This window comes from Pseudoliparis swirei, chromosome 20 (genome assembly GCF_029220125.1).
Source record: "Pseudoliparis swirei isolate HS2019 ecotype Mariana Trench chromosome 20, NWPU_hadal_v1, whole genome shotgun sequence".
Lineage (NCBI taxonomy): Eukaryota > Metazoa > Chordata > Actinopteri > Perciformes > Liparidae > Pseudoliparis > Pseudoliparis swirei.
In genome coordinates, this window is record NC_079407.1 from 15,610,400 (window position 1) to 15,630,876 (window position 20,477).

Below are 20,477 nucleotides of genomic sequence, written 5' to 3' on the forward strand. Positions count from 1 at the left end.
CTCTCTGTCCGTACTCCGGAGGCAACATCCCTGGGAAGGGCTACAGCCTTCAATAAAACTACAGTGGGGGAGTTCTTTGAACATCTGGCTGTAGTGATGGACAGGTGACAGAATTAATTATTTAGTTACAAATGATATGAACGGGGGCTTGAAGATCTCCAGCAATATGTTTGTGAATGTGTGACGAATCTGGTGAGCGAGACAGAGCCCCGCTGCAGATGTGAAGAGAACACAACGCAGGCACGCGTAGGGAAACCAGTAGGTTTGAAAACCAGTAGGGGTGTAACGCCGGCTGCTGCCGAACAGTTGAGGCATTAGACAGTGTTCTGATTGTCTCCGCTGAGGCCAATATGTTGTTTAGTAACGCCGTTGCTTAAGGGCTGTTGAGCACATTGTTGATCTGCCATCCTTGATCACCTTCCGTTTCAACTGAAACACCTTCCCAGGGTTGCCAGGTCTGTGTGACAAAACCAGCCCAATGGCCAATAAAACCAGCCCAAAAACCAGCCCAATATCAGAACTCAAAATATGCCCGTGCCAAACCATATACACTGCTTTTAAAGTCCAACAGCATTGCTATCATTGCCAAATGTATTGTAATATCTACAAAGTAACACCAAATGTTTAGTATGCCAGCATTAAAAGCAGTTTATGGTAGGATTTGGGTATAAATAAATTATTTCATTTAAAATATGGATTTTTATTGAAAGATATTCATGTAATTTGCATGCAAAATAGGTCTACCCGAACCAGCGGACACAAAATTCAACCCGCGGCAACACTTCAAAAGTTGCCCAATGCCGCGGGAAAACCGCGGACCTGGCAACACTGCACCTTCCGTTGCAAGTGAAATGCCTTCCGTTTCAAGTGAAATGCCTTCCGTTTCAAGTGAAATTTTTATATGTGTGTATGAGAGCTTTTCATATCATGTGTGTGTGTTAAAGCTTTTCACTAGTATGTGTGAGAGATTTTCAGTTGTGTGTGTGAGCATATAGTTTTTCAGTAGTGTGTGTGAGAGCATTTCACTTGTGTGCGTGAGAGCATTTCACTAGTGTGTGTGAGAGCATTTCACTAGTGTGTGTGAGAGCATTTCACTAGTGTGTGTGAGAGCATTTCACAAGTGTGTGTGAGAGCATTTCACAAGTGTGTGTGAGAGCATTTCACTAGTGTGTGTGAGAGCATTTCAGTAGTGTGTGTGAGAGCATTTCACTAGTGTGTGTGTGAGAGCATTTCAGTAGTGTGTGTGAGAGCATTTCAGTTGTGTGTGTGAGAGGGTATTCTGAATAATGTCCCTCACGGCCCCTCATAGAAGGAGGCACTTCCACAAAGTTGCTGTGTGAGAGGGTACACACACGCACATACACACACGCCATCTCCGCCCCACCTCCAGCAAAGGAGAGAAAGAAGGGCGCGTGCGGCGGGACGACGCGCAGAAGAAGATATGGAAAATACACAAACTTCAACATTTCACAATGACAGTTTATGATCATACTCTCCTCCTCCTTCCTCTTCCGCGGCCGATGAGCGCATCCGTGTGTGCAAATGTGTTGGGCGGTCTTGTCCTATTTTGCCTTATTTATGTGTCAATTGTTACAGACGAAGCGGCTCTGCAGCCTAAACCAAACTTCGAGGAAATAATAATAAATCCTCCTTTACCAGCCAAAATGGAAGCTGACAGACATCATATGTGAATGTGAACGCCAGCATGAGAAAGGTAAGCGGACAGCACGAATTACCCGCTTTAGAATGTGTAACATTTAGAATAGATGCTTTGAGTCATTTGCATTATACGGCAGTATAATGTTGAGAATAGCTTTTGTTGTAAAAGAGATAACACAATTACCAACACTTTAAGGATAGCAGTTCCTACAGATATATTTTAAATAAAATAGTGTGTTTATTTTAAGTATAACTGTTTGAGTTACAGTAATAGTACCGTTACATGAAAGGTTAATTCGGAAAAAAATACATATCTATTCGTTATTCATTTTCATGAGTTATTGTATTTGTTGTGCAATCAAGGGAATATTACTCACTGATGTTGGTTTAATTGTTTTACGAATGGCCGTAGGCTATCTGTTTTTGCATTTCATATTATGTTTGAGTGTTAGCAATAGGACTTTGGATTACATTGAGTTATCCATAGGCTACGGAAGTTATAAAGATATAAAGACAATCGCCCTTTGAGTGTTGCACCTATACTCTGTATACACTGTGTGCTTGTTATCGCAGCAACGTTCCCAGAGCGCATTTGTCTGATAAAAGACGACTAAAAGAAGTATTTGGTGACTGTTGAAAAGAAGTTTAAAATTGGTTCAAAATGAAAGTTTTTTTGACAACAATTTGAAAAGTAAAACACTTTTAACCAATTTGAACCATCTTTTAAACATCACCGTATTTTAAACGTCTTTTGAACCTTCAAAATAGAATAAGAATATTTTATATTATGATATATTTTATAACCTTTAAAATAGGTAAGAATTAAATATGTAGTCAACACATCAGGAGGTAAATCAGGAGGTCACGAAACAGAGAACACGTAACGCGTCGTAAACCCAGTGAGTGCCTCTTGACATTTCACGACTGCAATGATGCAGTTCTATGGTAACTATGTGGTCTTGTTGCCCCCAAGTCGGTACCAGTGCTTACGTATTAACTAAAAACAATAATTTCCCTCACTAAAAAATGGTTCACAGGACTTGTTCATTAAATCAATCCATTAATCTTTCAACTACAATTGTACAAAGCACTCCTACTACTCCAGTGAAATGCAATTATATAATAGAAAGAAAATTGGAATCTGCAGGTCAGACTTTCAAAATGTTGGAATTTGGAATAGGGCAAGACAATTACAACCGGTGCATCGTTATTTATTTTCCATTGTGATGAAATTAATACTGCAGTCTCTGGAGGACATAATAACCTTCTTGTCCTTTTTTTTACAGGACTTTGTTTATTTGTTGCTTACTTCTTTCTCTATTTAGTGAGTCTCAATATCTGAGGAATAAGAAAATAATCACTCACTTATTTCTGCTTGTTCAGGTTTCTACAGGCGTCGTTAAGCTATAACTGAGGTATACGTTTGTGATGGGCCACAACCAGCTCCCTCCTCAACTTATGAAGTTCAGATGGTTGGTATACATCAGTCCTGTCATCACCATCCTTTCTCTCACTCTGCTGCTTTGGACATACAGGTGGGTGAACTCATGAGTCTGATCGGCTTCAAAGTGACTTCAATGTCTTGGTTTCATCAACCAACTCCCAACATCACTGTCACCTTCCCATATGGAGGATGGACTCCATAATGCACCAACATTTCATTGTCTCAGTATCTGTATTCAGTGCAATGGCAATACGGTTGAATCTAAATCTGAATATTGGAACTCATGTTGCCCTTATACAATTGTTGACAGCCCAGGTTGAGAAGTAAACATCAGTGTGTTTCATCTCAGTCAGCTATGTTTCACTTTATCTATTTGTATGTCTATTCGAGCTGAATGTTTTCAAACATTCAAACCCTATCACTTATTTTACAGGATTTTGCATGACTAATGACATGTGGTTTACACACAACCGATGCTTAATAAACTTGTCTCATGTTATTCTTTCATATTTATTCAAATATGTGAAAATATGTAAAATATTTTTGTGGATTATATCTCTGACCAGTTTTAACATATTCAAATGTTAAAAGCACATCTTACTTTGATCATAACGCTGACTACTTTATTGTCTTCATACAAACCCTGTAAAGAAAGAGGTCATGTAAATGCATTATTAAGTAAAAAAGGTTGAAAATAGCGTAAACAATTCAATTTGGCTGGCAATATATATAATACAAATGTTGTGCATTTGTTTATATTTAATTATATAATTAAAATAGTGTGAACTGCGCTATAACCAACACATCCTGGTCGAAATGCAAGTTATATCGGACTTAAAGCAATGATAACATTGCATCTATTTGTCAATGAGTTACTTGTCCCATCTGACATTAAACATAAAATGTTGCAAGCTCTAGCCGAGAGAGACTGTTGTCTCATCCTTGATATATATAATTTCATATTAAAACAAATGTATCAAACTGAATGTCTTTACAACCTCCATTCTTTTTTATTTCTCAAGAATTGTGCTACATTTAGTTGGGAACCAATAAACTGTCACACTACTAACTCGATATAAAAACAATAGTATAAGAACAATTGGCTTCAGAATTTGCCTCCATCCTCTCCCACCTTGTGACTTGTTCTTTGAAATCCAGTTGACACGTTTTTTAACGGAAATGTGCTAAGTTTATGTGACCCTACCAAAATACAAAACATTGCTTTGGATCTGCAGGTCCACCAGTGCCTTTCAGGTATGGACCCAGTATTACCAAGCAACCAGTGAGCCTCAGCTCGCAGTGCCGCCGAGAGATCCACATGATCCAAGAGAAACAGGTAACTGTAATTGACTGCTGCACAATGTTAGAGAAAATGTATAAAGTCTCTTTTCCTGTTCTCTTCAACTGCTGTGTATTATGTAACCTCTATTTCCTGTTGCTAAACTTCTCTCTCATGATCATTCTTGTTTTAATGTTATTCATTCAACTTTCCATTATTGAAGCAGGAATTAACATTTCACCCATCCGAACATTTTAGAATGTTTCCTGCACTTCATTTATAGATAGATAGATAGATAGATAGATATATACTTTATTAATCCCTGTACTTTATTACTCAACAAGGGTGTGCACATGCCATAAGCAGATACTGCATAAACACTGAGTCACTCAATGCACACTGTAAACCCGAATAAGTTACCAGAACTCACAAAATTTGAGGCAATCGATTGCCTCAAATTTTTTGAGTTAATGAACTTTTTAAGTTGATTTTGCAGAACTTAAAAAGTTTGATGACTTGCTACTTGTACCTTTTGATTACAGCTAAATTAAAGTGTTCATTTAGCTCAACTCAATTATTTTCAGTTATTAGTACTTAAAATGTTCTAGTTTTCAAACCACTGGAATAAGTTCACAGAACTTTAAAAAATAAAGTACACAACCACACCATTTCATGTTAACCAAACTCAATGTTTTCGAGTTCACATTAGTCAAATGTTTTGAATTTGTTTACTTAAAAAGATAAGACTCGAAACTTAATTTTTTTGTGGCAATTTATTGCCTCAATTACATTGAGTTTAACAAACTCAAAATTTAAGTCATGAACATCTATCTATTGAACAGTATTTTCTTGCACTCACATTTAGCACACTGCAATATTAAAATAAATAATTTGAAAATATACTTTAATAAATTGTAGAGCTTAAACTTAGAGCTGGTGACATAAAACAATACCAACATTTTTTGTTATAGTGAAAAAACACTGCTCTTGGCTTCCTGAGTATATAGTGCGGCATTTTGGATTAAATACAACAGAACTGTTTCAGAACATTTTCAGGAAAAAAAGAAAAACTTCCATCTTTATAGTGGCTGATCATTTTAATTATTTGAATGAATATGGGCACAACAAATAAAACATTTCAACTTTGCAACCAAAGTTAAACTTCCAAAATAAATTGTATCTTTACGTTTAAAAGATAATGATGATCTTTACCGCTATAGTGGGTTAAATATTGTTGATAAATTGACATTAACAGGAAACACGTACATGAGGCATAAAAGAATTTAAATTTGTTTTATCTGCACAAAGATAACAACCCGAGAACCATGACCTCTGCCTTTTTTTCCTCCATAATACACAACACAATAACATACATGAACAGATCACATGATGGCGCTGCATTGCAAAGCTGCAAGACGTGATCATAGACCTTTTAACTTGAACATGTTGAACCTTTTATAATGGTATACCGCTGCAGCCTTCCGTTTCTAGGTCATCAAAACATTCTTGAGGGTCTGCAACTTCGGTGACAGTTTGCCACTTTCTAGGCCAAGTAAGATCTTTTGAATGAATTCAAAAGTCTTGGTAAGTGCTTTGGGGTAGCTGAGGTGTAGTGCATACATGAATCCAAAGACTACCAGGAAGGCATCGCCAAGTCTGGGAGACTAACCATGACATCACTTTCAATAATCACAGAGATTTTCACAGGGTGGTAGTGAACTGCACTTGTGTTATTGTCACTGGTGACAGTAAGGAGGCCCACTGCAACCCCATCAAGCTCTGGCTCATCAGACTCGTCCTGAATGAATGAAAAAGAGATACCAATCACAAACTAACACATGGAACAGCACAGATGACATAATGTATCTTTCCTTAACCAAGTCCCAATGAAAACAAAGGCCTCTTTTACAAGGGAGACCTGTGTCTCATTGTAAGAGGGGAACAACATAAGATCCATGTTCTGCACACACAAATGAACCAAATTACCAGAGAATCCAAGTGGTGAGACTGAAACCAAGCTGAAGGACATTTACAGGAACATGTTTTACTGAACATCTTCTCACTTGCCAATACAGTTCCTTTGTAGTGAGGCGAAAACAGACTATATCCGAAAAGTGTATGGGTAGACTAAACAAAGGTAAGTCCTAAAAGATATTAGTATTTTGATGAACTGTTTACATCATGCACACATAGAATCTGTTAGTGACTTAAGAAGACTCACTGTGCAGGTTCTGAAGAATCCAGATACATCCTCGCACAGATAGACAGGAAGGCCGTGGAGAACAGTCGTACGTTTGGTGTGTATGTCCTGGTTTTCCTATTCAGATAAAAACACATTTGTACATTTAAAATAATCGATTCAGAACATATGGCCACAAATAACCTGTTCACATCTTTAATGCAATCAAACAAATGTCAAACACAGAGTGGACTAATTGCAAAATTCACAAAGCTCATTTGAGTCATTGAACCTGTTCGAAGTTCCACCGGTTCAACCTATGAAGTGTGTAATAATCTATTTACCTGTTCATCGTGGATTTTTAAAATTTCAGCCAGAGCATCTGCTGTCTTTCCAGTTCTTGATGCCTTCTGCCTAAATAAAGTCATTAGTCGTGGAAGATGGCGGTCAAGCTCAGCATAGAATCGGTTGGGCAGGTTCTGATTGGTTATCCTCTGGAACTCTGCATACAACTACATTGAAATAACAGCAACAAATAAAAAAACATTCAATTTGAAGAATCTAGCACATTTATTAAGCCGACAATAGCGGTCAAATGAATAAGAATCACAATTTTCACTTAAAGAGAGATGATCCATATTACCTCAGAAGATCTGATTCAAGTGGTCTACTATTTCCTGAATAGCTGTGTTCGAGACATGAAGGATAGCCTGCATCTTTAGAAATAAAGAAGCTAAATTTGTAAATTTGTTTTAAGTTGATTTCTTAGACTGCCAGTGTCACACTGATCACCGTTCCCCACTTCTCTGCTCTGGTCTGGGCATTCTTCATGCGAATCACTAGTTTCCTCAGAAATACTGGCTTGAAGAATATGGGGATCCTCACTGACAATATCAGTTTGAAAGTCAGATGCAAGACCTGCTTGGTGTTCTCTACTTTTATGAGAATTGAACGAGGAGTACACATTTGTGATATAGCTACAATCCTTATATGGGCATGTCACCGTGTCATGATTTTTCAAATGCTTTCTGAGATGACTGAAAACGGCTGAATTAGAAAAGGGTTGCTGAAATGTGCATAAGGGCATTTGAATAACACAGGCCCCTGACTCTGCTCTGTACAACTGCTAGGTTGTGCTGTATGATATATTGATAAATGAGTACTCAGTGAATTAAGTGTCTGAAACGTGCAAATGCAATCGGTGTAGAGGCATGGAAGAGGGCTGATTCTGGAAAAGTGGCTGTGCTGCAGCCTACAGTGTCTAAATAACTGTATTCTGGAGGTGCAAGAAGCTGCGCACAATTTACACTTCCAGATTATTTTGGAACCAGCAACCTAAAAGGCAAATAAAAAAATGACAAAGTTTAGACCAACATCTAAAACTTTAATGAGAATTACTATTACTTACTAATTAATATAACAAGTTAATTACTATTAGCTTACCAAAACATGATCATGGACTACAGCTAACACTGCTTTAAAATGGCATGTTTTCCATTTTTGTATGCGATGTAAAACAAAAAGTAAATATTTGATTTGAAAGAACACTGACTAAAAAAGGACCGGTAACTGTTTCCCTATTCATCAGAGAAGAGAAGAAAATGAAAGACTGAGTTTTGAATGCTACTACAAACACATTCTTTGCACAATTTTTCTCATTCTAAAAATATATAATGTGTGGTTCTTAACCTTTAAATGAGTCCAAAAATATGTTACTGGTTGGCCACCTTTTCAGAAATACTTTTTTTTAGTGGAGATAGGTTGATGCAAATGCTATGCCATAGTACAATTACTGTCAATTATTTCATTTTATTTCTTCAAACAAGATTTTTCTGTGCTGTTCTTTGATATTTCTTACTTAAGGACTCTTCCCACAACACGTTGTGATTCCCATGCAACAGCCTGTGAGGTCCTGACACCCAGGTTAGGAACCGCTGGTATAATGCACTGACAAACATAGTTGACAATACATAATTTGTTGGTGGCATATCTAAACATTTCATTTATGCAGCTTACATGCAAGTCTCAATAACACCACCGTAAAACACTATCTAGGATTTTCCATACAGGGTCTAACAATAACGTGGTTTTTATTTGACGTGCACAAAAACAAAAGAAATGCCAGAGATGCGAGTGACGTGAATAGTCAAGCATAAACACCGGGCGCTCCCCGTGAACCAACAGAGAAGCCCGGGAGATCACTGTCAAGTTACGTTAGCCGCGATGTTCTCAGTCGAACAAGGTAGTTTAGTGGAACACCTCGTGCTCCTCCGCTGGTACGTCAAGTTACGTTAGCTTGCGCGAACCGACGTGCGTTAGCTAAAGTACCTTAGTACACGAGGAGCGTACGTTAGCCAACGTTAGCCGCCACTTGTGTCTCTGAGCTCAAACCAGCCACTGCTGTAGTTGAGACAGACTCCGGGAGAGGACTGGAGTCTCGGCGAGTGAAGCAGACGTAATGTCTCTCGCAAAGTCTAGGAAATTATTTAAAGTTTTAGTTTTTCGAGGTTTGGCAACTGGCTGATTGTAACATCATGTAACTAAACACATTACACATATCAACGTATATATAAAAACACTTAAGATCTCACTCACCTTGAAAACAGTCCGAGTCGACGATGACACCACAGCCTCGTGCGAAAGGGTGCAGGACGAAAGTAAAGTAACGACTCCCGCGAAATCCCCATAATGCACTTTGATAACGGCCAAAACACGTGATGACTCCAAGTTGATTTACACTACAAGTTGAATGTGAATTTTCAGCGTAACGTTTTATTTGTCGTTGATATGTTACTAGTTATTTTGTATTATCATGACAACTTCAATAGTCTTTTATGATACCGACTAAAAAACAACTAAAAGGACATTTTACTGTGTATTTTACACTTTTATTGTATTTTAGCATGTGATTTAGGTTTACTTTTAAATCATCCATATTTAAAACAATAGAAATAACAGGACTTTATCATTAGCAGCATATAATTACTAAATTCTATTACGTTGGGCGTACGTTATGTTTTACAAAATAGTTCCATTTAATAAAAAAATATTAGTTAAAATTACTCAAAAAGAAGAACATGATACACCAACTTGACATATTTAAGTTAGTAGAACTTTCTCTAAAACTTTGAGTATACACTACTTAATCTATTTGATTAATTTGGACGTTCGGGTTTACAGTGTACAGCTATAAAAGAAAAAAGACTTTGGGCTTCCTGAGTAAGGCAACAGGGCAGCAATTCAGATTAAACACAAAAAAGCAATAGACTGTAAGAATACTTTCACTTCAAAGTTTGAACTTTTTGAACCTTTTATAATGCTTTACCCTGCAGCCTTCATTAAGATGACATTATACATCATCAAGTCATTCTTGAGGGTCTGCAACTTGGGTGACAGTTTACCACTTTGTAGAACAGTAAAGTAAAATCTTTTGAGTGAATTCAAAGGTGTTGGGCATGCAGTACTTTGGGGTAGCTGAGGTGTAGTGCATAGAGTAGTCCAAAGATTACCAGGAAGGCATCGCCAAATCTGACCGTGGCATCACTTCAATGACGACAGAGATGCTCACAGGGTGGCAGTGAACTGAACTTGCGTCGGGTCAGTGATGACGGTCAGGAGGCCCACTGAAACACCATCGAGCTCTGGCTCATCAGACTCATCCTGAATGAATGAAAGACGAGACGCTCATCACAAACTAACACATGGAATAGAACAGATGACATATGTTTCTTTCTTTAACCAAGTCCCATTGAAAACCAAGACCTCTTTTACAAGGGAGACCTGTGTCCATTGTAAGAGGGGAACAACATAAGATCCATGTTCTGCACACACAAATCAGCCAAATTACCAGAGAATCTAAGTGGTGAGAGACTGAAACCAAGCTAAAGGACATTTACAGGAACATGTTTTACTGAATATCTTATCACTTGCCGTTCCTGTGTAGTGAGGGAAAAGAAAACAGACCATACACAAAAACTGTATGGGTAGACTAAACAAAGGTAGGCCCGAAGTCTTTTAGTATAGATATTAGTATTTTGAAGAACTGTTTACATAACACAGTATAATCTGTTCGTGACTATAGGGCTCTATCTGACAGACATCCCTCTGAACAATACCAGAGAGGCATTATGATTTTTTTTTCAGTCTGGCCACGCAAATCCTAGACTAGCCCCTGTTAAATAGAACGGAATAAGAACTCTCTCTCTCTCTTCTCTCTTCTCTCTCTCTTCTCTCTTTCTTCTCTCTTCACTCTCTCTCCCTCTCTCTATTCTCTAAACATAACTAACGTCAGTAAACAGCTGCAAGGCTTTGAAATCACGGATTTCGTGAGTTTTTGTTTGTTTATTTGTTTAGGAAACGTCGGACCAGTACTTGTGACGTCATGTTTTCAGCAGCGCTAATGTTGTGGTCGATTTATCACAAAACAACGTCAGGGGACAAACACCGTCATGACTCATGACCTGTGTGTCTGATGCTACGGGTCAGAGGAGAAGGAGGTGCAGCCGTTTGGTGCCGCGAGGAGCACTGCGCGGAGGAGGAAGTGGAAGAGGAGGAGGGAGGGGCGGGGGGGGGGGGGCATGTGAGTTTGTGAGCGCCGCGGATTATGTCGGGGCGAAGTTCTCAGATAAATGCCCCGTCGGATATTAAAACACATTTGGGGGGACTTGATGACAGAAAGAGTAACTTTTATTCTTAAATACTGATGAATAAAAAAAGTGGGCTCCAGCAAAAAGGGCACTTTACTCATCCAGGGCAAAAGAGCTGGTGCTTGAGCACCACTAGGGCTCTATCTGTGCACGTGCCTGCGTTGCTATATAATAATTCATCTGTATTCATAAAGAAAATGCAAGCAAGCGGTCTGATGCTGCCCAGAGGAAATGCAGGTCGAGGATGTATTGCATCATCAGTGTATTGCTGCTTATGCTTCAACTCTGTCAGAATTCTTTTTGTCTCATTGGATGCCCTTTTTTTGGGTTTGAGCACCTGCCCCCCAAAATGTCTGTGCACGTGCCTGCTATGTACAATAACAATTGGTATAGTTCACTTAGATAAGAATATAAAATACAACTAAGAATATAAAATGACCATTACACTTCAACGCCTTCCACTAGACTGCTGTGTGGACGTCTGACGTCAGCTCTCATCCCAGTAAAGTATACACTTCTCGTGGCAGGGAGGGATCCAGAGTGACCACAGCGTGAGATAGCTCGCTAATTATTGTCTCAATTGTCTTGTCTTTTTCACTCATGCAGTTCCTTTCGTGGCAGTCACAGGGACGAGGTCGCTGCTGGTGTCAGCCTACCTGGAGCACCGCACAGGCAAAAGGGAGGTCAGTGAAGAGAGCCAAGCACCAGCTCAGGGTTTGCCCCCTGTGGTGCTCACTGGTTGCAACATGGACATTACAACTAATTAGATAGCAGTAATATAAACACGAACACATTGTAAGACAAATGTACACAAAAAGGGATAAATGACATTGACATTTAAGTGTAATAAACAAAAATAGCTGTAAAATTGCCTGGATAAAAAAATTTAGGTTTGAAGTTTAAATCTTCCCCATAACATTGTACATCTTTTCCTTTGCCAGGTTCGTCTTATTGCTGTGGTGCTAAGGAGTGAGACAGTTGCCTATCGCTGTGTCCTCCGGTGTCAGGAGCAACTCTACATCTCTGAAGGTGTCAGGCAAATCCACACCGATCACTTTGGTTTTGCCTATGGCACTGCAGACATCATGTGTCCTCTCCCCCCAAGCTGTGAGACCCCATCTCATGTCGCTGTGACCTCTGCTGCATTGGACTCTCAAGGTAATGAAGGGTTCGGTGACTTTGGTCGAGACTGAAATATCTCTGGTCAGATATCCATGGTGCCCAGAAAATGAATCCTGTCGACTTTGGTGATCCTCTGATCAGCCGCAATCCAACAGTTTTCACACATTTTGAAACATCAACAGCAAATGATTGAATACATTGCGAGTATATTTCTACGGACATCAAAAGGCGTTCGATATCTTCCACAAAATTACTTTTTTGTAGGCGTTTTTCAAACTGTGGTTCTTTTCTGTGGACACTAAGATACACTTCATGAAGAGTTTTTGGAAGTGAAGAACCAGAAGGCCCAGAGGGACTCCTTTCCTTTCAACTTCACCGTCTGCCTCTCCACCATGTTTGATTTCACCAACGTGCTGCAGGTAACGTTACGTTACATTGCCTTTGGAGTTATTTACTTTATTAAGACCCAAATTGGAACTAAAAGACTTGTTTATGCTGACCAAGACAGGCAGACATTAGAAATAAAGAACAAAATAAGACAGGGTTAAGAAACCCGGCTATGATATTTATACCTCCACAATAATATGTCATTAATGCTTCTACTATTTGCCTTTAATAATGACCAAGACCAGGACTTTTGTCTTGTGCCTAAGTGCCTATAGCGTGGCAACCAAATATCTGTGTTGCATTGCAGCTGGTCCAGAGTTTGGAAATGATGCAGTTACTGGGGGTGGACAGAGTTGTTGTCTATAAGACCAACAGCAGCCCTGAAACACAGCGTGTACTGGACTACTACACATCCAAAGGTGGAGTATTTTTATTTAATTATTTGTATGTTTGTGATGTGTGTTGTATGTGTGTTGTCTCAGTTCACAGCACAAGCAGCAGCAGTGGTATTTTATCCAGCCATCCCTTTTCCAGACCCCCCTTTCAGCGGCATTGTGAGAGCAGAGCAGCAAAACTCCTTTCCCCTCTTCCTTTACCTCCTCAGGAGGAGGATAACAAGTTGTTCCAACGTTCAATATCCTGCTTTCCAGGTCCAGGATTGCATTGTGTTTCCTCATTAGCTAGAACTCTTCCCTTTTTTTAATAGAGTTAACTTGTTTTCCAATTCATAGACATCCCATTACCAACATGACTTTGAAGACAATTCAACCAGAAATATCCACTCCTGAAACTGGATGTCTGTGTCTACACAGTGGGTTTCTCAGATATTGTAAAAACAGCTGCCGGCTACTGCTGCTGCTGGAAATAGAGAGGATGAACTGTTCAATAAATTTGCCGCATGTGGCATCTTCTTCCGTCGATGGTTGCTGTCAGCTTTAACCTCACAAATACAAAACAGTGTGTTTTCTGTGGCCACCACGTTTCACTACTTTAGTGCTTTAAATTTAAAGCATTCCTTCACCAACTTCCTAATTTAGTAGAGTAGCTGCCTGAAAACAATGACACAATTAACCTTCTATCGTATTGTAAAGCAGGCAACGGTCCAACTATGACCAAAAACCAACACATTTCATTTAGCTGATGCTTTTATCAATAAGTACATTCAACCATGAGTACAAACTCAGAACAACAAGAATCTAGAAAGTATCATTTCTTCAAGACAGCTAAACTACAAAATGCTATAAGTAAGTGCCATTTAAGACGCCTCTAAAGTGCTAATCTGTTTGGATTCACGGTATAATTCAAAACGTGGTGTTAGAACAAAATCCTGCCCAAAATCCTGTCCTCTCCTGTGAGTAACCTCCTAATCACCCGAGTTCTGCCCCTAAACATTAGATCAGCACCCCTGTTCTCCAGTCCCGGAATGTTTGAGGGCCTTCATAGACAACAGGTACTGTGGGGCCCACAGCCATCATGGGTTCTCCACTGTCTTTAACAGGACAGCGGACCAACCTGCGTCTAACCTGTTGATATAAGCAACATGTAATATGACCATTTTCTCTACCAGCATCAAAGCCATAAACCCAGGAACCCTGCCACCTGTGTGTCACAACAAAATGATCTGCCAACTCAGCAAACTCCACTGCTATCTTCACTTGTTGTTTAGTTATGTTGCAATCCATTCGGGGACTGTGTTTTAAAATTGCTCAAGGACCACTCGGTTACACAAATCATTCAAACATCCGACGTAGAACATCACGAGCAACCTCTCGGCCCCAATCTCCACCCTTATGGACTCACATATTTTGAGGCGCGCTCCCATAAGGTTGATGAGGCTTTATGGTTGTCCCACTGTCAAACCATTGAGTGTTTGAGGGCTCTCTGGCAGACGTTCTGAGCCATTTATGAATTCTTTCTGATTACCAGTGGAAGCATGGTGACATAAAACAAGTTAAACAAAGAGGATGGCACATGTGTGTTCAGCCCAATAAAATTACACAACAACATTAAGGATTAAAGATGGGACATAAAAACACATGAAGAGGAATGCAAGAAGACTGCATTAGACAGATTTATTCACCAAACATTCTGTTTTTCTTAATGAAGCTTTTTTATTTTTACGAGTATATATATATATATATAAATATTAGTGCTGTGAAAAATAACGCGTTAACTCAGTTAATTCAATTACAGGTTTAACTAGTTTGTTTTTTTTAACGCATTTAACGCATGCGCAGAATGAGCTTCCAATCCGTCTGTTGTTGGTCGTCGGGACGAAAAAAAAGTCACTTGCAAAATGAGCTTCCAATACACCACTTCAATCTGAACTATGTCCGCTCTCATGCAGACGGTCATGCTGTTCATCGGTAATGATCCTTCCGCAGGTTCACCTACGGAAACCTTGTTACGACTTTTACTTCCTGTAGATCAGGGTCTCAACACGTCGATCGCGGCCTAGTGTTGGTAGATCGCATGACATTAAAAAGATTGGCCCGCCCCCTGACATGTTCTCTATAGCACGTCTTTGTTCTTTTATTAAACTAAACGTCTGTTGTTGATCGTATCTCCACAGCAGCATGTCATTTCTGTCTCTTCGCGTTGCGTTAACACTTATCGATCTCCATCTGGCGCGCCACAGAGCTCTATGAGGGGCCGTGAGGGACATTATTCAGAATACCCTCTCACACACACAACTGAAATGCTCTCACACACACTACTGAAATGCTCTCACACACACACACTAGTGAAATGCTCTCACACACACTACTGAAATGCTCTCACACACACACACTAGTGAAATGCTCTCACACACACTACTGAAATGCTATCACACACACTACTGAAATGCTCTCACACACACTAGTGAAATGCTCTCACACACAGACACAAGTGAAATAATCTCACACACACTTGTGAAATGCTCTCACACACACTACTGAAATGCTCTCACACACACTAGTGAAATGCTCTCACACACACTAGTGAAATGCTCTCACACACACTACTGAAAAACTATATGCTCACACACACAACTGAAAATCTCTCACACATACTAGTGAAAAGCTCTCACACACACTAGTGAAATGCTCTCACACACACGACTGAAATGCTCTCACACACTGGTGAAATGCTCTCATACACACTACTGAAATGCTCTCACACACACTAGTGAAATGCTCTCACGCACACAAGTGAAATGCTCTCACACACACTACTGAAAAACTATATGCTCACACACACAACTGAAAATCTCTCACACATACTAGTGAAAAGCTCTCACACACATACATGATATGAAAAGCTCTCATACACACATATAAAAATTTCACTTGAAACGGAAGGCATTTCACTTGAAACGGAAGGCATTTCACTTGAAACGGAAGGCATTTCACTTGCAACGGAAGGTGCAGTGTTGCCAGGTCCGCGGTTTTCCCGCGGCATTGGGCAACTTTTGAAGTGTTGCCGCGGGTTGAATTTTGTGTCCGCTGGTTCAGGTAGACCTATTTTGCATGCAAATTACATGAATATCTTTCAATAAAAATCCATATTTTAAATGAAATAATTTATTTATACCCAAATCCTACCATAAACTGCTTTTAATGCTGGCATACTAAACATTTGGTGTTACTTTGTAGATATTACAATACATTTGGCAATGATAGCAATGCTGTTGGACTTTAAAAGCAGTGTATATGGTTTGGCACGGGCATATTTTGAGTTCTGATATTGGGCTGGTTTTTAGGCTGGTTTTATTGGCCATTGGGCTGGTTTTGTCACACAGACCTGGCAACCCTGGGAAGGTGTTTCAGTTGAAACGGAAGGTGATCAAGGATTTCTTGCACATTCATTTAGAAATGCCTCTAACGGAGAATTATGAATGAAGTCAAAGCGAATATTAAGCTGGTAACCCTGCTTCAGGTGCTCCTGAATCCCCTGCTTGCAACCACTTTCACCCTACAGTGCATGCATAACCATCCTAAAGGGAAAATGCAATACTCCTACAAAAACAAGTTAAAACTAGAACGGGCACTCGGTAGAGCGCATACCTTCGCATATCACAAGATTGGGCATTGAATTATGAACATTTTGGCATTAGTTGCATGCCAATTGGACAAAAATGTATCGTGCTATGGTAAAAAAAAGATTTTGACCTTTCCATGACCTTGACCTTTGACCCGATTGATCCCAAAATCTAATCAAATGGTCCCCGGATAATAACCAATCATCCCACCAAATGTCATGCGATTCAAGAAGATTTGACCTGTTCATGACCTTTGACCTTGACCTTTGACCCGATTGATCCCAAAATCTAATCAAATGGTCCCCGGATAATAACCAATCATCCCACCAAATGTCATGCGATTCAAGAAGATTTGACCTGTTCATGACCTTTGACCTTGACCTTTGACGCGATTGATCCCAAAATCTAATCAACTGGTCCCCGGATAATAACCAATCATCCCACCAAATTTCATGCGATTTGGTTCAATACTTTTTGAGTTCTGCGAATAACACGCATACAAATAAATAAATAAATAAATACACGGCGATCAAAACATAACCTTCCGCATTTTCAATGCGAAGGTAACTAGAACGGGCACTCGGTAGAGCGCATACCTTTGCATATCACAAGATTGGGCATTGAATTATGAACATGTTGGCATTAGTTGCATGCCAATTGGATATAAATTGACCGCGCTATGGTAAAAAGTCTAATCAAATGGTCCCCGGGTAAAATAACCAATCATCCCACCAAATTTCATGCGATTCAGTTTAATACTTTTTGAGTTATGCGAGTAACATGCATACACATAAATAAATACACGGCGATCAAAACATAACCTTCCGCATTTTCAATGCGAAGGTAACAAGTTATTCACAACCATAATGAGCAGAGAAAAGGGATTCCCCACGCCTGACATCACCACAGGATACCCAACCAAAGTCAAAGTCAAAGTCAGTTTTATTTGTCAATTTTCCATATGTGCAAACATACAGAAGATCGAAATTGCGTTTCTCTTCTGTCCAACATAAAGTGAATTGTGCAACATATAGACAACATAGAGTGCAAAAATAGTAAAAAACATGTGAACATATAGACAACATAAAGTGCATAGACAACATAAAGTGCAAAAATAGTAAGAAACATGTAAACATATAGACAACATAAATTGTGCTAGCAGCATTCAGACATGTGAGTCTGAAAGAGGACGGAGTGGGAGGATGGGGAGAGAGTTCAGCTTCCTGACAGCCTGGTGGTGTGAGCCCGGAGGCTCCGGTATCTCCTCCCAGAGGGCAGGAGGCTGAAGAGACCGTGTGAGGGGTGGCAGGGGTCACTCACAATCGAGGTCGCTTTGCGGGTGAGGCGGGTGTTGTATATGTCCTGCAGGGATGGGAGGGGGGGGAGTGAGGCACCCATGATCCTTCCAGCTGCCTTCACTATGCGCTGCAGGGCGTTCCTGCTGTGGTCTGTGCAGCTTCCACCCCACACAGTGATGCAGTTGGTCAGGATGCTCTCGATGGTGCCGCGGTAGAAGGTGCACATGATGGCTCCCTGCTTTCTTCAGTTTCCGGAGGAAGTAGAGGCGCCTCTGTGCCTTCTTTGCCAGCGATGTAGTGTTTGCTGTCTCCAATCAATATCTTACCAACAAAACCCCATAAGCGAAGAACTACTCATATCTTAGTTTATGGTCCGGCTCCAGAGCCACAACAAATAAGGTCAGCACATGCAAGTGTTTTATTTTAAAAAGGTTGAATTAGTTTGACAAATGTAACCAAATTATTCATATCTGAGGTCCACTGTGGGAATGATAAAAAAAGTATACAGCAAATTAAAAGTCCAACATAGAACAAGGAAACTGGAAACTAGAAACAGTAGCCGGCGCACATTTGAGAAGTTTGCCTTCAAGGTTTTTAAGAAGAAAAGACTTATTTTCAACCCAAACCATGTTCTTTTCCATGAGCACTTCTCCCATGAGCTTAGCCAGCTGACTCCAATTCATTGATGGCTTTCAGTTCCAACCAACCAGTAACACCGAAAGACAAACAACACAACAACAGAGACAACAATTTGGCCGTCGCAATACCAAGGCTATACATCATTTACTGGAAGAAACCAAGCAATTATATGTTGAATCAGAAAGGCAGCACCCTTATATTGACACAATGGAATCCTTTGGTTCATGACCACATTTTCTTGCCACTGCGATGCTTCGACTGTGAGATTGGCAGTCGAGTCTGTCTCCTTAGATTGAATAATCAACTATGTGGACTCTGCCTTGCTAATATCCCCGGATATAATAAAAGTGCTGAGTGAAAATCCACTAACTGCTCACATGTGTTCACTGATGTCTCCTTCTTAGGTCTAGTTGAGGTGATTCCTTGGTCTCTGTCCAGATTTCTGAATGTATCTCGAGGCTGGCTGCCCTTACACGGTCCAGGTGACCTCCACTACTTTGGGCAGATTCCTGCTCTGAATGACTGTGTTTATAGATACATGTACCAATCCAGATACGTGGCCCTGCATGATATGGATGAGCTCATACTGACCCAGTCAGTCAAAAGGTAGCACATTGTTTAAGAAACTACATGAAATGAGACGTCTTTGGAGAAGTTAACCTTTAGCCTCACAGTACACTGACTGCATGAAGTACAATCTCAGATCACACACTCCTGAAAAGTGATTTGTACATTTTAACATGTAATACATTTTATGTAACAAAAAGATAACAATTAAATATACATGAGACCTTTACATTTCATAGGTGTGTTTACAATTCAATTCAATTAAGCTTCTTTTGTATAGCCCAACATCTTGGGACACCTTGAAACAAAGTATATCTTTACGTGATCATAATGACCTGAGAATTGTCCTTGTTAATACAGCAGTATGTCTCAAAGGACGAGTTGTAAATATTTACAAATGCAACATTCTATACATATCCATGTGTGCTTCCAAATTCATTACAATGTGTTATAAGGCATTTATTAATAGTTTATATATTGCTTTTCAATGTAAATGTGTTTAAAAAGGTTTGTAATGTGTATTCTTTTCATCATTCTATTACCAGTTGGTTGGAGCTGATGCCTCTGCTGGAACATAAATATGGAGCTGACAAGTGCTACATGTTTGAGAATAACATATTCCCTAACACCGTCACGTCTCCGCCCACCTCCCAAACCCTGCTGCTGCAGAGCTGCTGCTCCAGCTGGCAGAATGTGTCTGGGGTGAACATCCTGGCACACCTGTACCAAGAACCCAAGGTCAAAGGAAAGTTCGACAACGTGAAGACAATTGTCAACCCCCGAGCTGTGTTTACCGCAACCGTCCACGGACTGATAAGCTCACTCAGGGGCTGCTCCATGGTTGACAGGAATATAGCACGGATGTACCACACAAGGTAGACTGATGGTTGTATACTTTCTAATCAAATCATGTGTGCGATTGCACTGACGACAAACTATCTGGCTTGAAGCGACTGTATCAAGTCATTGGGATGCCATTGACGATAGAGTTATACTTATTCTGGTTCTTGTAGCTGCTTGTTTAAAGAGTCAACTATTCATCAAACGGAACCACCATTATATAGTCATGGTTTGCATTTTCATTTTAGTAAATGTTTCCAAGGTGTGCCTTTTTACTTCTGGATTTAAATGAGGGCCATACAAATAATAGGAAGGGACATGAAAACTGAGGCTTGTTGTGTATTTCTTTGGATTCACATTCTGAGACATCCAGTTCAAAACATAGCGCAGATAGGA

General features: G+C 39.9%; 1 protein-coding gene across 2 annotated transcripts in view; it reads left to right on the forward strand.

Moving 5' to 3' along the window:
- Positions 1–20,477, forward strand: part of LOC130210478 (uncharacterized) — a 27,278-nt gene continuing 6,801 nt past the window's right edge. For both annotated transcript variants that reach the window (XM_056440826.1, XM_056440825.1), the window contains exons 1-10: positions 1–104; positions 1,597–1,714; positions 3,043–3,194; positions 4,339–4,439; positions 11,814–11,890; positions 12,149–12,365; positions 12,633–12,748; positions 13,024–13,135; positions 19,079–19,280; positions 19,787–20,116. In XM_056440826.1, the coding sequence (XP_056296801.1) occupies positions 3,088–3,194; positions 4,339–4,439; positions 11,814–11,890; positions 12,149–12,365; positions 12,633–12,748; positions 13,024–13,135; positions 19,079–19,280; positions 19,787–20,116 (1,262 nt within the window). In that variant the 5' untranslated portion in view covers positions 1–104; positions 1,597–1,714; positions 3,043–3,087. The remainder of the gene's footprint in view (positions 105–1,596; positions 1,715–3,042; positions 3,195–4,338; positions 4,440–11,813; positions 11,891–12,148; positions 12,366–12,632; positions 12,749–13,023; positions 13,136–19,078; positions 19,281–19,786; positions 20,117–20,477) is intronic.